General features: G+C 37.6%; 4 protein-coding genes across 4 annotated transcripts; all 4 read right to left on the reverse strand.

Moving 5' to 3' along the window:
- Positions 1-1,108: 1,108 nt before the first annotated feature.
- Positions 1,109-2,868, reverse strand: LOC138200014 (transcription factor HES-5-like). Its single transcript, XM_069152384.1, has 2 exons — positions 2,761-2,868; positions 1,109-2,649 (listed from the first exon to the last, which is right to left on the reverse strand). Exons 1-2 carry the CDS (start codon positions 2,821-2,823, stop codon positions 2,317-2,319), a joined length of 396 nt encoding a protein of 131 aa, XP_069008485.1. The 5' UTR covers positions 2,824-2,868; the 3' UTR covers positions 1,109-2,316.
- Positions 2,869-5,558: 2,690 nt separating this feature from the next.
- On the reverse strand, positions 5,559-6,849 carry LOC138198484 (transcription factor HES-5-like). The gene is made up of 2 exons (XM_069149921.1): positions 6,758-6,849; positions 5,559-6,646 (listed from the first exon to the last, which is right to left on the reverse strand). The coding sequence occupies exons 1-2, from the start codon at positions 6,818-6,820 to the stop codon at positions 6,314-6,316; spliced, it is 396 nt and encodes a 131-aa protein (XP_069006022.1). The 5' UTR covers positions 6,821-6,849; the 3' UTR covers positions 5,559-6,313.
- A 2,536-nt stretch (positions 6,850-9,385) lies between these two features.
- LOC138200022 (transcription factor HES-5-like) lies at positions 9,386-11,144 on the reverse strand. Its single transcript, XM_069152396.1, has 2 exons — positions 11,036-11,144; positions 9,386-10,924 (listed from the first exon to the last, which is right to left on the reverse strand). The coding sequence occupies exons 1-2, from the start codon at positions 11,096-11,098 to the stop codon at positions 10,592-10,594; spliced, it is 396 nt and encodes a 131-aa protein (XP_069008497.1). The 5' UTR covers positions 11,099-11,144; the 3' UTR covers positions 9,386-10,591.
- A 3,092-nt stretch (positions 11,145-14,236) lies between these two features.
- LOC138200030 (transcription factor HES-5-like) lies at positions 14,237-15,764 on the reverse strand. The gene is made up of 2 exons (XM_069152408.1): positions 15,657-15,764; positions 14,237-15,545 (listed from the first exon to the last, which is right to left on the reverse strand). The coding sequence occupies exons 1-2, from the start codon at positions 15,717-15,719 to the stop codon at positions 15,213-15,215; spliced, it is 396 nt and encodes a 131-aa protein (XP_069008509.1). The 5' UTR covers positions 15,720-15,764; the 3' UTR covers positions 14,237-15,212.
- Between the last annotated feature and the right edge of the window lie 3,553 nt (positions 15,765-19,317).

Here is a 19,317-nt window from a genome sequence, read left to right on the forward strand (position 1 = left end):
ACATAAATCAAGTGGGTATCTTTTCTCAACGGAGAAACACAGAGAGGACATTTTATACTCAAAAAGCTGCGCCTGTGAAAGAAACCTTATATTAACTTCAAACAGACTTTATGTTTTCACACCTAACGATGATGGTAAAAAATTCCCCCCATCGCCGCGACTAAAACTGGACCAGGAAGACATTTTTTCATGACCAGTATGAACAGAAAGAACGATTACAGCCAGCAAAAACTGTTTCCATGTTCATGTGATTATCTGACTATTCTTTTAAGACACCCCTAAAAAAATTTGAACTTTCCCTTTAAGCAAATTGAGTTGCTTGTACTTCTGTATATTTCTTAGTATGAGCTTGTGAATGACCTTCTGACTTCAATTTAGGTAAAGAATCTAAACATCACATCATCAAAAGTCATCAATAATCTGTCTTCTATGTTTGGTCGGAATCACAAAGACATCTTTGGCGCAATTATCCAAAACTAACAAACTTTGATTTAATGGGATTGGCTTGAGAAATGGACCATGACACCCCCACCCCCCAACCCCCTCCACACACACACACACAGAAAATCAAAGACATCAGAAAAGTGAGGCGCTACGATGTTATGATGATTATGACAGTTATGTGTTAGATTTGAAAAAAGGGACACGCCCCCTTTTAGTTTCTGTCTCTTTCTCTTGTTTTTCTTGCTGCAAAGGAAAATAATTTCCGTGTAAAAGCTCCATTCGTTTCGGTTTCATGGTGTTTGGTCAACGCAGTTGATTCTGACTGATTGGAATTACATTGAATTGTTAGTAGTCATATTTCCTGGATTGTATTTAGGTACACCAAATTACAACATGCAGAGTGCACTTATTTTTGCTGAACATTTTTATGTAAATAAGACAAAAGTAATTGTAAAGAAAAAGAGTCACCTGTTTATTTGATTGAATTAAGAGTTAAAAAAACACAAGTTGTAGGGGGGGATATCTGATATCTGACGGATGAACGCTATTTCACCCAGCTTACTATGCAGAGTGAAACTTTTCAAAGGACATCAGAACTAATAAAAATTCAATGGAAATTCTGTAACCATCGTGAAGTTTAAATGACATGAGAACACAGTTTTTTCAGCTGTCAGTGTTTGTTTATTCAACACAGCACAATGAGCCACATCAAGTATGAAAGCTCCAACAAGAGGTAATGATACATCACAACAACAACTTGTAGATTTCTACAAGACACACTGTACTCAGAGAGAGTAAAGGAACAACTGTCTTTATAAAAGACAAACAGTCTACAGTATTTGAGGACAGAACTCGCTGTCCTTTGACATTTGATCTAAAACTGACCTTAAAACAAATCGCATCATTCTTAATATTCACTGAATTCAAATGATTCTCAAAAGATAAAACTTACATTGTCACAACAAAACGGTGACAGTTTGACAATAATCAAACCTTTTACATTAAAAGGAAAAACACACTGATCTTAAAACAGATCATTTTTCAGTAATCACATGACATAAGGTAAATATTTCACAAAATGTCCATGAAAAGGACGATTAAGAAATTAGATCAACATGATCGATTCTAATTTAGAGGTAACAAATCTCATCACTGTACAATGTTTAACTTACAGAGAAGCAAAACTGTAAGAAAATCATGACATTAATCAAACCTTTCAGAAAGAAAGGATAAACATTTGGTTCTTCCCTGATATGAAAGATAATATTGGCCTGTGTCACTATTTCCATAGGGAATATTTGTACATTAAAGTGTGAACTTCACAGAATAAAATAAACTTCTGTACAAACAGAAGAAGTCCTTCAACTTCATAGAATTCAGTTCTAGTAGTTTTTGACCAATATGGTCATTTCTTTGAAGAAAACTGTGACATGAAGTAAATCTTTCAGAAAGAAAGGAGAAACATTTGGATCTTACAACAGATCAGCTTTGAATAATCAGAGAGATTAAAGGGAGATAAAGTCCAGTAGGACAATTTGTCCATAAAATGGACATCTAAATGTTTGATCACTGTGATCAATAACAATCAAAAGATAACAAATGCTACCGTAACATTAAAGGTACATGAAGTACAGTCAATTGCTGATGCAATCAGATATTGTTCATGCAACATGCATGACAAGATGTTTTCTTTCTGAACTTGAAAGATATAGTTGCTGTCATTTCCTCAGGAAACGTCTTCTTGTACACATAAAATAAAACCTTCTGTACAAACAGAAGAACAAGTCCATCAAATGTCAAAGAACTCAGTCCAGTAATCTTTGACCAATATGGTCTGTTCAGTTTGTGGTAGTAGCTGCAGCCTGTAGGTGTCTACCACGGCCTCCAGAGGGCGCTGTTGACTGGACTCTTGTCTTTGGTGATGCTGGTCTGGACTGTGGAGCTCAGAGGAGAGAAGTCAGCCTCTCTCAGGTTGTTATCAGAGGAAGACTGCAGCTGGTTGACGTGGTTCAGCAGTCTTCTCTGCTGTTGGTTCTGCTGCTGCAGCTGTGTCAGGAAGCAAACTGTCATCTCCAGGATGTCTGCTTTCTCCTGCTTGGAGTCTGGCTGCTGTTTGAGGAACTCTGGACCGAGGAGAGACCTGAGCTGCTCAATGCAGCTGTTGATTCTCTCTCTGCGTACCTTCTCCACCAGAGGCTTTCTGAGCTGCAGAAAGAAGAACAAAGTCATGAATAAACTTGTTGAGAAGCATAAAGTGAGCAAGAAAATACAATCTGTCATGAATGATGATTGACATTTCATGAATCTTCAGTTTACCTTGTGGGTCAGAGTCAGATGCTCCTGAGAATCGGTCATTGCTGCAGTGATTGTAGGTGCCATGGTTGGATCTCTGTGCTGTCGAGGTCTCTGTAGAGAGAATCTGATCTCTGCTGGCTTCTTCCCTCCTATTTATACTCCCACATCTCCATATGAATGTGTGGGTCTTGGTCTGGTTGAGGTTTCCCACAGTTTGACCCAATCAGCGAGCTCGTCAGAAGAAAAAGGAAATCTGACCTGCCACATGCCCAGTGTTCATTTTAGTAGAGGACAATAGTTTGATCTCAGGGGAACAGGAGGAGGATCTCTGTGTGATTCTGGGAAAGTGGTGACCCTGTAGAGAGCCGATCTGCTGCCTGATGCTGAGATCAATGACTTTGACTGAGCACACGCCTTTTGTTACGTCACAGATTGTGTCCAGGAATTTTAGTGAATCCTGTTAAGAATTTTTATAATGGAATTAAACACGGATCCACAACAATTTTGGTACAAACTTACCGATCCTCTTCAATATAATATGATCTGTTATTATGTAGTCTGTTGTATACAGGACTCTATAATATATGATTTCTAAAATATTTTATTTGTAATTTTAAAAAAAAAGAAGAAGTTTTTTTCTGAGCTAAAAATGTCTGGAGAACAACATCAAATATTGATTGTATTTAAATATTTCTGTTTAAACTGAGACCAAGTCTTCTTGTCCAGATGCAGCAGGTGTGTCCTGTGTCTTGTGGGTTGTAGTTGGTGTGAGCAGAAAGTTTCTCTCAGTTTCCCACACTCAGTCTTTGAATGATGTGGTCAGTTCTCTACAAAAGGACTTTGAAAGGAGCTTTTGTGGCGCTTGCTGGTCGTGCAGTCTAACAGAGACAGAGCCTGACGACACCAACCATCTGGAGGGAAACAACCTGATTGGTTGCTTCAAAGATTTGATTCAATCTTAAAATATACTTGAAGGTGTCTTAGATGTCAACTATTATATTTAATCTGGAGCGAGTTATCAAACGTCTGACAGTAGAGAAGTTGAAACATGACATCATCAACTAGTTCAACATCACAGCTTTATAAATGAGACAGAGAGTGAGACAGCTGCTTGTGAAGTGTTCCAAATCCCAGTGGACAATAGTCTGCTGCTGTAGTGGTTAAGGATGCTGATCTAACTCAGTTACGACTCACTTGTCTGGGACGTTCACACTCTGTGCACTGACTGAATATTTAGCGTGTGCCACGTTGAATCAGTTTTGTCTTTGGCCAAATAAGAGCCAATCATTTGATTACACATTTGTCTTTTTAGAAACTTTAAAAGTCCAAAAATACATGTTTTATAAAAGCAGTCCTTTATTTTGTTGATAAAAAGAAAAGCACAGTATTTCATCAGTAGCTTCACACTGAACAATCCTCTACTTTTATTCACTGGTCCTTTATAAAGTTTCATAACACTGTAGTTGTCAGAAACTTGCAGGTTTTAGTTTCATTGATCATGTTATGTAACATACCAACATGTCATGATTTGTTATTCTGTACCTGATCACCCGTCTGTTATACGGGATCAGTTTTCATTATTTCCAGTCCTGTAGATGTTTCTTGATATCGCTACAACATTTGAAACATGAGAAACATTTGGATCTTACAAAAGATCAGCTTTGAGTAATCATAGATATTAAAGGGAGATAAAGTCCAGTAGGACAAATTAGAGGACTAAGTTTACCAATAAGCGGGCTTTTTCCTTTTGATCCCACCATATTCCCTCTTCCCCTCTGTCTGCTCAGGACAGAGTTCAGCATCTATTGTCCCACTGGGGCTCTGTGAGTGAGTTTCCTCTGGTTTCCCACACTCTGTCCTTTCACTGGAAGAACAATAGAAGTGTGTCTTCTCATCCATCACATGAGGAGACAACAGTCATCTTTAAAGTTTTGGCATTCCACCACCTGGAAGTGAGGACCTCTCCAAAGTGATGAGTCAGCGATTAGTTCATCTTTAATGCTCAAGTAGAGGCATGATGAAAATGTCTCCACTACTGTCTTTAATCACTTACATTTCCCTTCAGTTCATCAGATTTCTTCATCAATCATTTGAAAATGTATTCTTAGAATTGAACTAAAACAAGGCTGCATTGTATTTATGTAGAGATATGTATCTTCCAGGCTGATTTCTGATCTTCATCATTGAAATATGAAGTTACATTGCAGCCCTGTTAGTTATGTGAAAAAAATATTAAAAAGAACACTTAAAGAATTCATTCTTTAACTTAATATCATAATTATGCATAAGAAGAAACAAGATGGGAATACAAAAAGTCTTTAGATTTCATAGATTTTATTCATTCAGATGAAGTCAATATTAATTTCACTGACAGTTTCCACTGGAGGCAGATAGACGTGATGATGCATCACAACAATAACTTGGTAACATCTCCAAGACTCTACTCAAAATGAGTGGAGGAACAGTCGTCTTTACAAAAGACACAAACATTAAGAGATGAATCAACTTTCTGTCTCACATGAAACACATTTCAAAATGAACGATCGGCACTTTATACAAAGACAAAGAAATAAACTGACCTGAGAACAGATCATGATGAGATCATCACAATAGTGATGTGAGCAAGTTAACTTCAAGTGAAGTCAGTACATTTTCTTTAAAAAGGTTCTGCTGTCTTCACCATCCAGACAGTATCATGATAATAAACTCTCCTTTAGACATAAGAAAAAAAAGAATACATTTTGATCTGATAACAGATCAATGCTGAGTAATCAATAAGATTAAAATGATATCCATTTAGAAAACATGTCCAGACAAAGGACAATTAAATGTGTTTTATAAAAACTAAGACTCAGGAAGTCCTAAACGTCATGTCATCATGTATCACCACAGAGGGATGTATAGTTTTACATACGATGACAGTAAATGCACAGTTGCACAATGATTCTTCTCTGACATGAAAGATAATATTGGCCTGTGTCACTATTTCCATAGGAAATATTTATACATTAAAGTGTGAACTTCACAGAATAAAATAAACTTCTGTACAAACAGAAGAAGTCCTTCAACTTCATAGAATTCAGTTCTAGTAGTTTTTGACCAATATGGTCATTTCTTTTAAGAAAACTGTGACATGAAGTAAATCTTTCAGAAAGAAAGGAGAAACATTTGGATCTTACAACAGATCAGCTTTGAATAATCAGAGAGATTAAAGGGAGATAAAGTCCAGTAGGACAATTTGTCCATAAAATGGACGTTTAAATGTTTGATCACTGTGATCAATAACAATCAAAGATAACAAATGCTGCCGTAACATTAAAGGTACATGAAGTACAGTCAATTGCTGATGCAATCAGATATTGTTCATGCAACATGCGTGACAAGATGTTTTCTTTCTGAACTTGAAAGATATAGTTGCTGTCATTTCCTCAGGAAACGTCTTCTTGTACACATAAAATAAAACCTTCTGTACAAACAGAAGAACAAGTCCATCAAATGTCAAAGAACTCAGTCCAGTAATCTTTGACCAATATGGTCTGTTCAGTTTGTGGTAGTAGCTGCAGTCTGTAGGTGTCTACCACGGCCTCCAGAGGGCGCTGTTGACTGGACTCTTGTCTTTGGTGATGCTGGTCTGGACTGTGGAGCTCAGAGGAGAGAAGTCAGCCTCTCTCAGGTTGTTATCAGAGGAAGACTGCAGCTGGTTGACGTGGTTCAGCAGTCTTCTCTGCTGTTGGTTCTGCTGCTGCAGCTGTGTCAGGAAGCAAACTGTCATCTCCAGGATGTCTGCTTTCTCCTGCTTGGAGTCTGGCTGCTGTTTGAGGAACTCTGGACCGAGGAGAGACCTGAGCTGCTCAATGCAGCTGTTGATTCTCTCTCTGCGTACCTTCTCCACCAGAGGCTTTCTGAGCTGCAGAAAGAAGAACAAAGTCATGAATAAACTTGTTGAGGAGCATAAAGTGAGCAAGAAAATACAATCTGTCATGAATGATGATTGACATTTCATGAATCTTCAGTTTACCTTGTGGGTCAGAGTCAGATGCTCCTGAGAATCGGTCATTGCTGCAGTGATTGTAGGTGCCATGGTTGGATCTCTGTGCTGTCGAGGTCTCTGTAGAGAGAATCTGATCTCTGCTGGCTTCTTCCCTCCTATTTATACTCCCACATCTCCATATGAATGTGTGGGTCTTGGTCTGGTTGAGGTTTCCCACAGTTTGAACCAATCAGAGAGCTCGTTGAGACAATGAGGCATGTGGAGCAGCAACATGCTCTAGTTAATGCCCTGGGGATAATAGTTAGATCTCAGGGGAACAGCTGGAGGACTGAGGGGAGATGGAGAGACTCACTGAGCTCTGTGTGATTCTGGGAAAGTGGTGACCCTGTGGAGAGCTGATCTGCTGCCTGATGCTGGGATCAATGATTTTGACTGAGCACACACTCATCATCTTATCACACACATGTGGGAATAATATTTATGATGTTGCTAATAAATTAATTCTATGTAGGACATGAAAATCATAAATAGACTGAAGTTTTTTTTATTTTTTTATTTATCTGTGTAGTCCTTCTATTGAACCAGAAACCTAAAATGTCACAGCTTAAATCCACGTTTTAGATTCTGAATTTCTTAGATAATTAATTTTGTATATCATCATTATCTTTGATTTAGTTTTATCAAAAATTTACAATTTTGTAAAAAGTTCCAATAATATGTCATAGTGTGATATCTAGTGATTTCATGTAAAATAACTGAAGACAATAATCTTGCTGTTGTCCAGATGCAGTCGTGTCTTTTGACACGTGTCGCGTTGTCAGTGTGAGTAGCAAGTTGATCTCAGTTTCCCACACTGACTCTGTGCTGTGGTCAATGATCCGCAAAGGGACTTCCCTGACAGATGCTGGCTGTGCGTTGCTATAGAAACAGAGCATTACATCACCAACCATCTGGAGGGAAACGATGCCATTGGCTGGCTCTAAGAGTTTGTAAAGTTTGAAACTGTTGTGATATTTAATGATTGGTCATATTTTCAGTTTGCAATCACTTTCATATATCTTGCACCCCCACTAAATATATATTAGTCAGTGATCACTGACCATCAAATACAAATGTCGGCTCTGATGGTGGGAGGTTTGCTGGGAGGCAGCAGTTTCCTGAAGTGTGCCAAATCCCTTTGGAGAATTAAGTGTCTGCTGGTGGAGGGAATCTCATTTACTCTCGTTTCTGCTGTCTAGAGTTTTCCCACACTTTGTGCATTCGCAGAAAACAGACATGTGGCCCTCTACAAATTGAATTGAGGATCCTGTTTAGCACAATCAGGGTGTTTACACTCCTTTAAACATATTTACTTGTTAAAGTTAAAAGTGGGTACTTGAATATTACGTAAAAATATAAAATGCCTAATTTCTCTGTTTCAGACCTGCTCGGACAGTGTATCCGTTGAAGAGGGACAAGATTTCAACATGTCAATCACTCTGAGACGATGGATCTAAAAAAAAACTCATCAGAGGCCAAGAAAACAGATCTGAGGATGAATAAGGAAAAACTCTGTAAGTAAACTCAAAGTTTCCCACAATTAAATTGGAAGTTCTCTATGTCTGTTTTCAGAGTGTACAGGTGCACCTGCAACATAAGAGCTTTTATTGTTTACACTCAATTTACAAATAGTTACTAAATAACCTCTGTGACAAGGCAGACTTTTTATTTAGGCTCCAACCTACAAAACACAGTTTTCAAGAAAGCGGATCTCTCTGTTGTTAAAAATAAGAATGATACAAATGGTGACAAGTGATAGAAAAATACTCAATGTGACACCTTCTGTTGTTTCCACTGTTCTTAAGAAAATGTCTTTTCTCTTTCGGAACGTTTCTCCTTCTAATTTCTTCACATCACTTCTTTGATTCTTGTCTGCAGATAATTCAGTTTCAAACACCTCATGATAAATATATTGATTCTAGATTAAGAAGATGAAACTTAAATGTTTTGATAAATGTTGTTATGCAGATTTTTTTTATAATAGAGGAACAACCGACCACATGATCTAACCCAGGTTTCAGGTTGCGGTGCCAGGCTCCCAGTTAATCTCCGTCCCTTCAGGCCAAAGGTCTGGATCTATTGTTCCACAGGGGCTCTGTGAGTGAGTTTCCTCTGGTTTCCCACACTCTGTCCTTTCACTGCTGTCACTGGAGGAACAATAGAAGTGTGCCTCATTATGCATCTGATTAGATACAATGTCAGACCTCTTTAAAGAGAGAAATTGTGAACATTAAACATTTTACAATGAAAACACCCCAAAAAAAAAATGGTAATTGTGCTAAAATAATAGTGCAGCAAAAACATCCTTAAGAGATGCATTTTTATTCAGTTTGAAGACTCAGCCTCCTCCAGTAAAACTAAGTGACGTAATATTGATGACCTCTCTTCATGAAAAATCTCAATTTCACCATGTTATGATGCTTTGTTCTACTCTAATTATGTATGTTGTGGATGAATTTACAATGGGAGTTGAGTTTTATAAGGATTTGTCAATCAAATATAAAGACAATGATGGCGACGTCTATCATTGAATTTAAAATTAAATAAAATGTAGAATATTTTTCATAATCATTGAGAGTGTAATTATGACAGAATGACATGAGAACACAGTTTTCAGCTGTCAGTGTTTGTTTATTCAACACAGCACAATGAGCCACATCAAGTGTGAAAGCTCCAACAAGAGGTAATGATACATCACAACAACAACTTGTAGATTTCTACAAGACACACTGTACTCAGAGAGAGTAAAGGAACAACTGTCTTTATAAAAGACAAACAGTCTACAGTATTTGAGGACAGAACTTGCTGTCCTTTGACATTTGGTCTAAAACTGACCTTAAAACAAATCACATCTTTCTTAATATTCACTGAATTCAAATGATTCTCAAAAGATAAAACTGACATTGTCACAACAAAACGGTGACAGTTTGACAATAATCAAACCTTTTACATTAAAAGGAAAAACACACTGATCTTAAAACAGATCATTTTTCAGTAATCACATGACGTAAGGTAAATATTTCACAAAATGTCCATGAAAAGGACGATTAAGATATTAGATCAATATGATCGATTCTAATTTAGAGGTAACAAATCTCATCACTGTACAATGTTTAACTTACAGAGAAGCAAAACTGTAAGAAAATCATGACATTAATCAAATCTTTCAGAAAGAAAGGATAAACATTTGGTTCTTCCCTGATATGAAAGATAATATTGGCCTGTGTCACTGTCTCCATAGGAAATATTTGTACATTAAAGTGTGAACTTCACAGAATAAAATAAACTTCTGTACAAACAGAAGAAGTCCTTCAACTTCATAGAATTCAGTTCTAGTAGTTTTTGACCAATATGGTCATTTCTTTTAAGAAAACTGTGACATGAAGTAAATCTTTCAGAAAGAAAGGAGAAACATTTGGATCTTACAACAGATCAGCTTTGAATAATCAGAGAGATTAAAGGGAGATAAAGTCCAGTAGGACAATTTGTCCATAAAATGGACATCTAAATGTTTGATCACTGTGATCAATAACAATCAAAAGATAACAAATGCTACCATAACATTAAAGGTACATGAAGTACAGTCAATTGCTGATGCAATCAGATATTGTTCATGCAACATGCATGACAAGATGTTTTCTTTCTGAACTTGAAAGATATAGTTGCTGTCATTTCCTCAGGAAACGTCATCTTGTACACATAAAATAAAACCTTCTGTACAAACAGAAGAACAAGTCCATCAAATGTCAAAGAACTCAGTCCAGTAATCTTTGACCAATATGGTCTGTTCAGTTTGTGGTAGTAGCTGCAGCCTGTAGGTGTCTACCACGGCCTCCAGAGGGCGCTGTTGACTGGACTCTTGTCTTTGGTGATGCTGGTCTGGACTGTGGAGCTCAGAGGAGAGAAGTCAGCCTCTCTCAGGTTGTTATCAGAGGAAGACTGCAGCTGGTTGACGTGGTTCAGCAGTCTTCTCTGCTGTTGGTTCTGCTGCTGCAGCTGTGTCAGGAAGCAAACTGTCATCTCCAGGATGTCTGCTTTCTCCTGCTTGGAGTCTGGCTGCTGTTTGAGGAACTCTGGACCGAGGAGAGACCTGAGCTGCTCAATGCAGCTGTTGATTCTCTCTCTGCGTACCTTCTCCACCAGAGGCTTTCTGAGCTGCAGAAAGAAGGACAAAGTCATGAATACACTTGTTGAGGAGCATAAAGTGAGCAAGAAAATACAATCTATCATGAATGATGATTGACATTTCATGAATCTTCAGTTTACCTTGTGGGTCAGAGTCAGATGCTCCTGAGAATCGGTCATTGCTGCAGTGATTGTAGGTGCCATGGTTGGATCTCTGTGCTGTGGAGGTCTCTGTAGAGAGAATCTGATCTCTGCTGGCTTCTTCCCTCCTATTTATACTCCCACATCTCCATATGAATGTGTGGGTCTTGGTCTGGTTGAGGTTTCCCACAGTTTGAACCAATCACAGAGCTCGTTGAGACAATAAGGCATGTGGAGCAGCAACATGCTCTAGTTAATGCCCTGGGGATAATAGTTAGATCTCAGGGGAACAGCTGGAGGACTGAGGGGAGATGGAGAGACTCACTGAGCTCTGTGTGATTCTGGGAAAGTGGTGACCCTGTGGAGAGCTGATCTGCTGCCTGGTGCTGGGATTAATGATTTTGACTGAGCACACGCTCATCATCTTATCACACACATGTGGGAATAATATGTAACGAACAAGTTGTTTGCAGAGTAAAAATTGACATGTTGACTGTGTTTTTAGAGCCTCTTATGAACCCAGGTTGAAAATTAACAATTAAAATGTATAATTCAGTAAAATGTTTTGTTTTTACACAATGTTAGCATTTTACTTTAATTTTATTTAAAAAAAATATCCAATATTCCAACAACATTGACATAAGGTGTCAGAGTTTGATGATATTTGATTTCACGTAAAATAACTGAAGACAATAATCTTGCTGCTGTCCAGATGCAGTCGTGTCTTTTGACACGTGTCGCGTTGTCAGTGTGAGTAGCAAGTTGATCTCAGTTTCCCACACTGACTCTGTGCTGTGGTCAATGATCCGCAAAGGGACTTCCCTGACAGATGCTGGCTGTGCGTTGTTATAGAAACAGAGCATTACATCACCAACCATCTGGAGGGAAACGATGCCATTGGCTGGCTCTAAGAGTTTGTAAAGTTTGAATTTATTGTGAATAATCCGTCACAAAATATACTTTAAATTATTTGGCCTGTCATATTTTCAGTTTGCAATCACTTTTGTACTTTTTTAACCTGTAGTCATAATATTGCTTGATTATTAAACATCTATCAAACCATCATTGAAACTTCAGCTTTGAGGGTGGGAGGTTTACTGGAGGAACAGCTGTTCCCTGAAGTGTGCCGAATCCCTTTGGAGAATTGGCGGGCTGCTGGTGGAGTGGACCTCATTAACATTCAACCCCGCTCTGCTCGGCAGAGCTTTCCCACACTTCATCTATTAGCAGAAAATAGGCAGGTGCCGCTCAACAAATAGGCTTTTATAATAATCTGGCTCAAGCAGATTGCGGGTGTCAAGGATAAAGGGTGGAGCCTCTCAAAACATGATTAACATCTTAAATGCATACCTTGTGTCTTTAGTGACGGGGGAATATACATTTTACACTCTGTCTAAATATTGTTTTTAATGGTGTCTTGCTGTCAACTCCATGATAATCCTGAAACTATGTGTCTGAAACAATATTTGAATGTCAAAGTATTAAAAATGACAAAAAGCATTGCTTTTTAATGTTATTCTCTTAAATGACTATAGGGTCGCTATAGCAACCTGAGGTTCAAAGCGTTATCTTTTTCAAAGTGGTAGAGGGAATCTGATTTTTTTTTACTATACCTTCACTGTCTTGACCATGCTGCAACTTAATGCTGCAATTTACAACTTGGGAAGTCAGAAGATCTGACAAGCAATGTAGTTTACTGGGCTTTACGTGGCCTTCAGATGTTGTGACCATGGCAAGTAAAAAGGAAATTATGGTGGCCCTGATGTATGTGCACAAAAAAAAAAAAAAAAAAAAAAAAGGAAGAACTGCGAGGGACATATACTCCAAATTCAAAAATGAAGGAAAAATCTAAACACAGAAATAAGAAAAACAAATACAAAAAGAAAAATATTTTCACTTTATTGAGTGAATGAGTTTCGACATTGTATGTTTGGTCGGTTCATCCAAATGATGCACACCTTAAAATCTGCACTGGCATTTTTGGAAAATGGTCTCATTGATTGAATATTTTTCAATGTTAAACAGCCTCTCAGCATCTGAACATTGTTCAGTAGTTTTGTGTCTCAGCAGTCTCCTGTTTAGAGCCCACGTTTTGTGAGGCGTTAATTCTCCAAGCGCTACAACTTGCAACTATTTTTATTATCGATGAATCAGCTGTAAATTTAAAACTTACAAAGTTCGTGGGAAATATCTAAATATTACAAAAAAAATATAGATCACACTTTCCCAGATTCCAAATCAGAGGCCCACATGACTTGGAATGTTTTTTGTTCAGTAATTAGTCCGAAGATATTCCGTTTCCAGTCATATAAAACAGAGAAAAGCAGAAACGCTTCTTATTTGAGAATCTGGGGTCAGACAACGTTTGGTGTATTTTCACTATTTTCGTATTTAAAAAAAAAAAAAAAAAAAAAAAAATCAATCATCATAATAATTAAACATTATTATTTTTATCAATTAACTAATCGATTAATGCACTTAATATGTTTGACAGTTTATCTTGCGTAGTGTCATAGGGAAAACAAAATTTTTAAACATGACTAAAAATATTGGATGTTTCCAAATAAAATGATGGTATTCTAGAGTGACAGTGAAGATTGATACACAATCTTACACAGGTTAGACTCAAAAGAAGTTTCCTTGTGCTTAAGAGTCATTCTCCCAGTTCATCTCCGTCCCTTCAGGCCAAAGGTCTGGATCTATTGTTCCACAGGGGCTCTGTGAGTGAGTTTCCTCTGGTTTCCCACACTCTGTCCTTTCACTGCTGTCACTGGAGGAACAATAGAAGTGTGCCTCATTATGCATCACATTAGATTCATGCGACCTCTTCAAAGAGGGAAATTAATAACGTTACATTTTTGTCCATTAAAAACCTCAACCGGATGATTGTACCAAAATAGTGTTGTAAGAAAACATTATAGATGTTCATTTTCTCTTTACAATTAAATCATATAAACACAGTAAAATAACAATGATAATCCTGCGTGACTCCAGAGTTTTGTTTTACACTCAGCATGTTGTTCGTGGATGAACAATTACACTGTCTGCTGAGTTTTATGGTGATTTGTCAATTGAATGTCGGGACATTGATGAAGACCGACTAGTTAACCGGAAATGAAAGAAAATGGAGAACATCTGTCTGTCATCATTATGAGACGGGTAATTATGGCACATATTGACATGAGAACACAGTTTTCAGCTGTCAGTGTTTGTTTATTCAACACAGCACAATGAGCCACATCAAGTATGAAAGCTCCAACAAGAGGTAATGATACATCACAACAACAACTTGTAGATTTCTACAAGACACACTGTACTCAGAGAGAGTAAAGGAACAACTGTCTTTATAAAAGACAAACAGTCTACAGTATTTGAGGACAGAACTCGCCTGTCCTTTGACATTTGTTCTGAATAACTGTTAAAACTGACCTTTAAACAGATCACATAATTAACCACAAACCATTAAATTGATTATTTGTGTAAGAAATGACATTGTCACTAAAAAACAGTGATAGTTTGACATTAAACAAACCTTTTACAATAAAAGGATAAACACACTGATCTTAAAACAGATCATTTTTTTGTAATCATATAGAATTAGGTAAAATCAATTCAGATGAAACATCCATAAAAAGGACCATTATGTTATTACCATTGCATTGTATTTTACCAATATAATATTATGCAATGAGGCAACAACGTGTTACTAAATAATTGTAACAGTGATATTAATGAAACCTTTAAAGAAAAGGATAAACATTTGGATCTTCCAACAGATCAGTTTCAGCAATCAAAGAGATTATAAGGACATAATGTCCATTCTGAAGATTTGTCCATAAAACGGACAATACGTGTTTGATCAAAATAATCAGTAAATAACAATAGATAACAAATGTTACTATAGCATTAAAAGTACTTGAAAAACAGAGACAAATAATCATAATTGCTGATGCAATCAGATATTGTTCATGCAACATGCGTGACAAGATGTTTTCTTTCTGAACTTGAAAGATATAGTTGCTGTCATTTCCTCAGGAAACGTCTTCTTGTACACATAAAATAAAACCTTCTGTACAAACAGAAGAACAAGTCCATCAAATGTCAAAGAACTCAGTCCAGTAATCTTTGACCAATATGGTCTGTTCAGTTTGTGGGAGTAGCTGCAGCCTGTAGGTGTCTACCACGGCCTCCAGAGGGCGCTGTTGACTGGACTCTTGTCTTTGGTGATGCTGGTCTGGACTGTGGAGCTCAGAGGAGAGAAGTCAGCCTCTCTCAGGTTGTTATCAGAGGAAGACTGCAGCTGGTTGACGTGGTTCAGCAGTCTTCTCTGCTGTTGGTTCTGCTGCTGCAGCTGTGTCAGGAAGCAAACTGTCATCTCCAGGATGTCTGCTTTCTCCTGCTTGGAGTCTGGCTGCTGTTTGAGGAACTCTGGACCGAGGAGAGACCTGAGCTGCTCAATGCAGCTGTTGATTCTCTCTCTGCGTACCTTCTCCACCAGAGGCTTTCTGAGCTGCAGAAAGAAGAACAAAGTCATGAATAAACTTGTTGAGAAGCATAAAGTGAGCAAGAAAATACAATCTGTCATGAATGATGATTGACATTTCATGAATCTTCAGTTTACCTTGTGGGTCAGAGTCAGATGCTCCTGAGAATCGGTCATTGCTGCAGTGATTGTAGGTGCCATGGTTGGATCTCTGTGCTGTCGAGGTCTCTGTAGAGAGAATCTGATCTCTGCTGGCTTCTTCCCTCCTATTTATACTCCCACATCTCCATATGAATGTGTGGGTCTTGGTCTGGTTGAGGTTTCCCACAGTTTGACCCAATCAGAGAGCTCGTCAGAAGAAAAAGGAAATCTGGCCTGCCACATGCCCAGTGTTCATTTTAGTAGAGGACAATAGTTTGATCTCAGGGGAACAGGAGGAGGATCTCTGTGTGATTCTGGGAAAGTGGTGACCCTGTAGAGAGCCGATCTGCTGCCTGATGCTGAGATCAATGACTTTGACTGAGCACACGCCTTTTGTTACGTCACAGATTAAACCAAAGACTGTCTATGAAGTTTTGTGATTCCTGTGGAGAATCTTTATGATGGAACAAAACACTGATCCACAATGCTGTGCGTTAAAGTTCTCTCATCCGGTTTTATATAGTGCAATTTGCTGTCATATATGTTTATAGTGTATTGTATCCAATATAATGGTGTCTATCATTTCCACAAATTCCTCAATTGTATTGAAAACAATGAAATACTTTTTTTTATGAAAGCTAAAAAAATTCCTGGAGAACAACATCAAATATTAATTGTATTTAAATATTTATGTTTAAACTGAGACCAAGTCTTCTTGCCCAGATGCAGCAGGTGTGTCCTGAGTCTTGTGGGTTGTAGTTGGTTTGAGCAGAAAGTTTCTCTCAGTTTCCCACACTCAGTCTTTGAATGATGTGGTCAGTTCTCTACAAAAGGACTTTGAAAGGAGCTTTTGTGGCGCTTGCTGGTCGTGCAGTCTAACAGAGACAGAGCCTGACGACACCAACCATCTGGAGGGAAACAACCTGATTGGTTGCTTCAAAGATTTGATTCAATCTTAAAATACAGTCAGAACTACATAGACTTTCAGCAATCCTTCTGAATTGTTCTCCAGTTTTTCAAATTGCACTTTCCGATAGTTTGAACATCCAGTCAACATGAAATAAAATCTCTTTTATCAGATGGTTCAATATTTCCTGTCTTTACTGAAAGGGGAGGTTAAGGCAGCTGTTTCATGAAGTGTGCCAAATCCCTGTGGACAATAGTCGGGTGCTGGTGTTGTCAAGGATGCAAATCTGCTTTAACTGTGACTCTCCTCTTCAGAACTTTCCCACACTCTTTCCATTATTCAATGTTTGGCGTGTGTTCTATTAATTTCGGCACATGTGGTGACCACAGCGATGAATTATTTTGTCCTTTAAAGTTTTCTAAAATAAATGCTCCTTCAGATTTCCCTTAACAGAGGATGAAAAAAAAAATTGTAGAGCAGTTATTTACATTTTTGGAAATTTTATAAAACTTAAACATACACCGAATTAGAGTAAAATAGGTTTTTCGAACTGAACGCCAATTTTTTTAAATTTTTTTATTTCCTGGTTCATATTTTGCATATCAACATTTCGTTTTTGAGTCAGAAAGTTTGTTAAACATCAGTGGTGCATTTTAAATGTGAGATTATAGTTTAGTTTTACAGGTTATGTTACTGACATTTTATGAAACAATATCCTCCTGATCACAATCATTTTAATGAGCACCAAATTTACAGACTGATTTACAACACATCATCATAGTTTTCTTTAAGTAGTCTTATTCCCCTTTGAGTCTCTGTGTTTTTAGAGATCTCTATCGTTTGTCCCTCTGCGGCTCTGAGAGGGAGTTTTCTCTGGTTTCTGACAATCTGTCTCTTCAGTGCTTTTACAGGAGGATCAATACAAGTGTGTGTCATTGTGCATCTACTTGGCTGCAATGTGTGACCTTTGTTCAGAGACATCATGTCATATTAAAGCTTTCCCATTCCAACACATCAAACTGAGAAAGATTTTCAACCCTAATCAGAATCAAGAACATCTCCTGACTTGCTTTTATGACTTTCTATAATATTGATAAGGATTTTAATACTTTTAGTTATATTGGACTTTTCAAGAAACAGTTTCAAAGTGCTTTACGTAGATTTGAAAAGGGAACAGTTTACAAAATATAATAATAAATGAAAGATAGTAAAACAAACAGTGAAATTAATAAATCAAGCAGAATCAATAAAACAAAGGAATTAATAAATAGCAACTAGGTAAAAAAAAACATATTTCTGTTTAAACTTAAACTTTAAACTGCTGCATCTTGTCCAGATGCAGCAGGTGTGTCCTGTGTCTTGTGGGTTGTAGTTGGTGTGAGCAGAAAGTTTCTCTCAGTTTCCCACACTCAGTCTTTGAATGATGTGGTCAGTTCTCTACAAAAGGACTTTGAAAGGAGCTTTTGTGGCGCTTGCTGGTCGTGCAGTCTAACAGAGACAGAGCCTGATGACACCAACCATCTGGAGGGAAACAACCTGATTGGTTGCTTCAAAGATTTGATTCAATCTTAAAATATACTTGAAGGTGTCTTAGATGTCAACTATTATATTTAATCTGGAGCTAGTTATCAAACGTCTGACAGTAGAGAAGTTCAAACATGACATCATCAACTAGTTCAACATCACAGCTTTATAAATGAGACAGAGAGTGAGACAGCTGCTTGTGAAGTGTGCCAAATCCCAGTGGACAATAGTCTGCTGCTGTAGTGGTTAAGGATGCTGATCTAACTCAGTTACGACTCACTTGTCTGGGACGTTCACACTCTGTACACTGACTGAATATTTAGCGTGTGCCACGTTGAATTAGTTTTGTCTTTGGCCAAATAAGAGCCAATCATTTGATTACACATTTGTCTTTTTAGAAACTTTAAAAGTCCAAAAATACATGTTTTATAAAAGCAGTCCTTTATTTTGTTGATAAAAAGAAAAGCACAGTATTTCATCAGTAGCTTCACACTGAACAATCCTCTACTTTTATTCACTGGTCCTTTATAAAGTTTCATAACACTGTAGTTGTCAGAAACTTGCAGGTTTTAGTTTCATTGATCATGTTATGTAACATACCAACATGTCATGATTTGTTATTCTGTACCTGATCACCCGTCTGTTATACGGGATCAGTTTTCATTATTTCCAGTCCTGTAGATGTTTCTTGATATCGCTACAACATTTGAAACATGAGAAACATTTGGATCTTACAAAAGATCAGCTTTGAGTAATCATAGATATTAAAGGGAGATAAAGTCCAGTAGGACAAATTAGAGGACTACGTTTACCAATAAGCGGGCTTTTTCCTTTTGATCCCACCATATTCCCTCTTCCCCTCTGTCTGCTCAGGACAGAGTTCAGCATCTATTGTCCCACTGGGGCTCTGTGAGTGAGTTTCCTCTGGTTTCCCACACTCTGTCCTTTCACTGGAAGAACAATAGAAGTGTGTCTTCTCATCCATCACATGAGGAGACAACAGTCATCTTTAAAGTTTTGGCATTCCACCACCTGGAAGTGAGGACCTCTCCAAAGTGATGAGTCAGCGATTAGTTCATCTTTAATGCTCAAGTAGAGGCATGATGAAAATGTCTCCACTACTGTCTTTAATCACTTACATTTCCCTTCAGTTCATCAGATTTCTTCATCAATCATTTGAAAATGTATTCTTAGAATTGAACTAAAACAAGGCTGCATTGTATTTAT

Source organism: Embiotoca jacksoni, unplaced genomic scaffold (genome assembly GCF_022577435.1).
Source record: "Embiotoca jacksoni isolate LCO1_2020_lvr unplaced genomic scaffold, fEmbJac1.0.p SCAF_1, whole genome shotgun sequence".
In the NCBI taxonomy this organism is placed as follows: domain Eukaryota; kingdom Metazoa; phylum Chordata; class Actinopteri; family Embiotocidae; genus Embiotoca; species Embiotoca jacksoni.

Bases quoted from the DNA above. Each gene is read 5' to 3' on its own strand.
- LOC138198484 (XM_069149921.1), bottom strand. From the start codon at position 6,820: ATGGCACCTACAATCACTGCAGCAATGACCGATTCTCAGGAGCATCTG. The intron at 6,647-6,757 runs GTAAACTGAAGA...TTCTTTCTGCAG, and splicing joins ATCTGACTCTGACCCACAAG to CTCAGAAAGCCTCTGGTGGA.
- LOC138200022 (XM_069152396.1), bottom strand. From the start codon at position 11,098: ATGGCACCTACAATCACTGCAGCAATGACCGATTCTCAGGAGCATCTG. The intron at 10,925-11,035 runs GTAAACTGAAGA...TTCTTTCTGCAG, and splicing joins ATCTGACTCTGACCCACAAG to CTCAGAAAGCCTCTGGTGGA.
- LOC138200030 (XM_069152408.1), bottom strand. From the start codon at position 15,719: ATGGCACCTACAATCACTGCAGCAATGACCGATTCTCAGGAGCATCTG. The intron at 15,546-15,656 runs GTAAACTGAAGA...TTCTTTCTGCAG, and splicing joins ATCTGACTCTGACCCACAAG to CTCAGAAAGCCTCTGGTGGA.
- LOC138200014 (XM_069152384.1), bottom strand. From the start codon at position 2,823: ATGGCACCTACAATCACTGCAGCAATGACCGATTCTCAGGAGCATCTG. The intron at 2,650-2,760 runs GTAAACTGAAGA...TTCTTTCTGCAG, and splicing joins ATCTGACTCTGACCCACAAG to CTCAGAAAGCCTCTGGTGGA.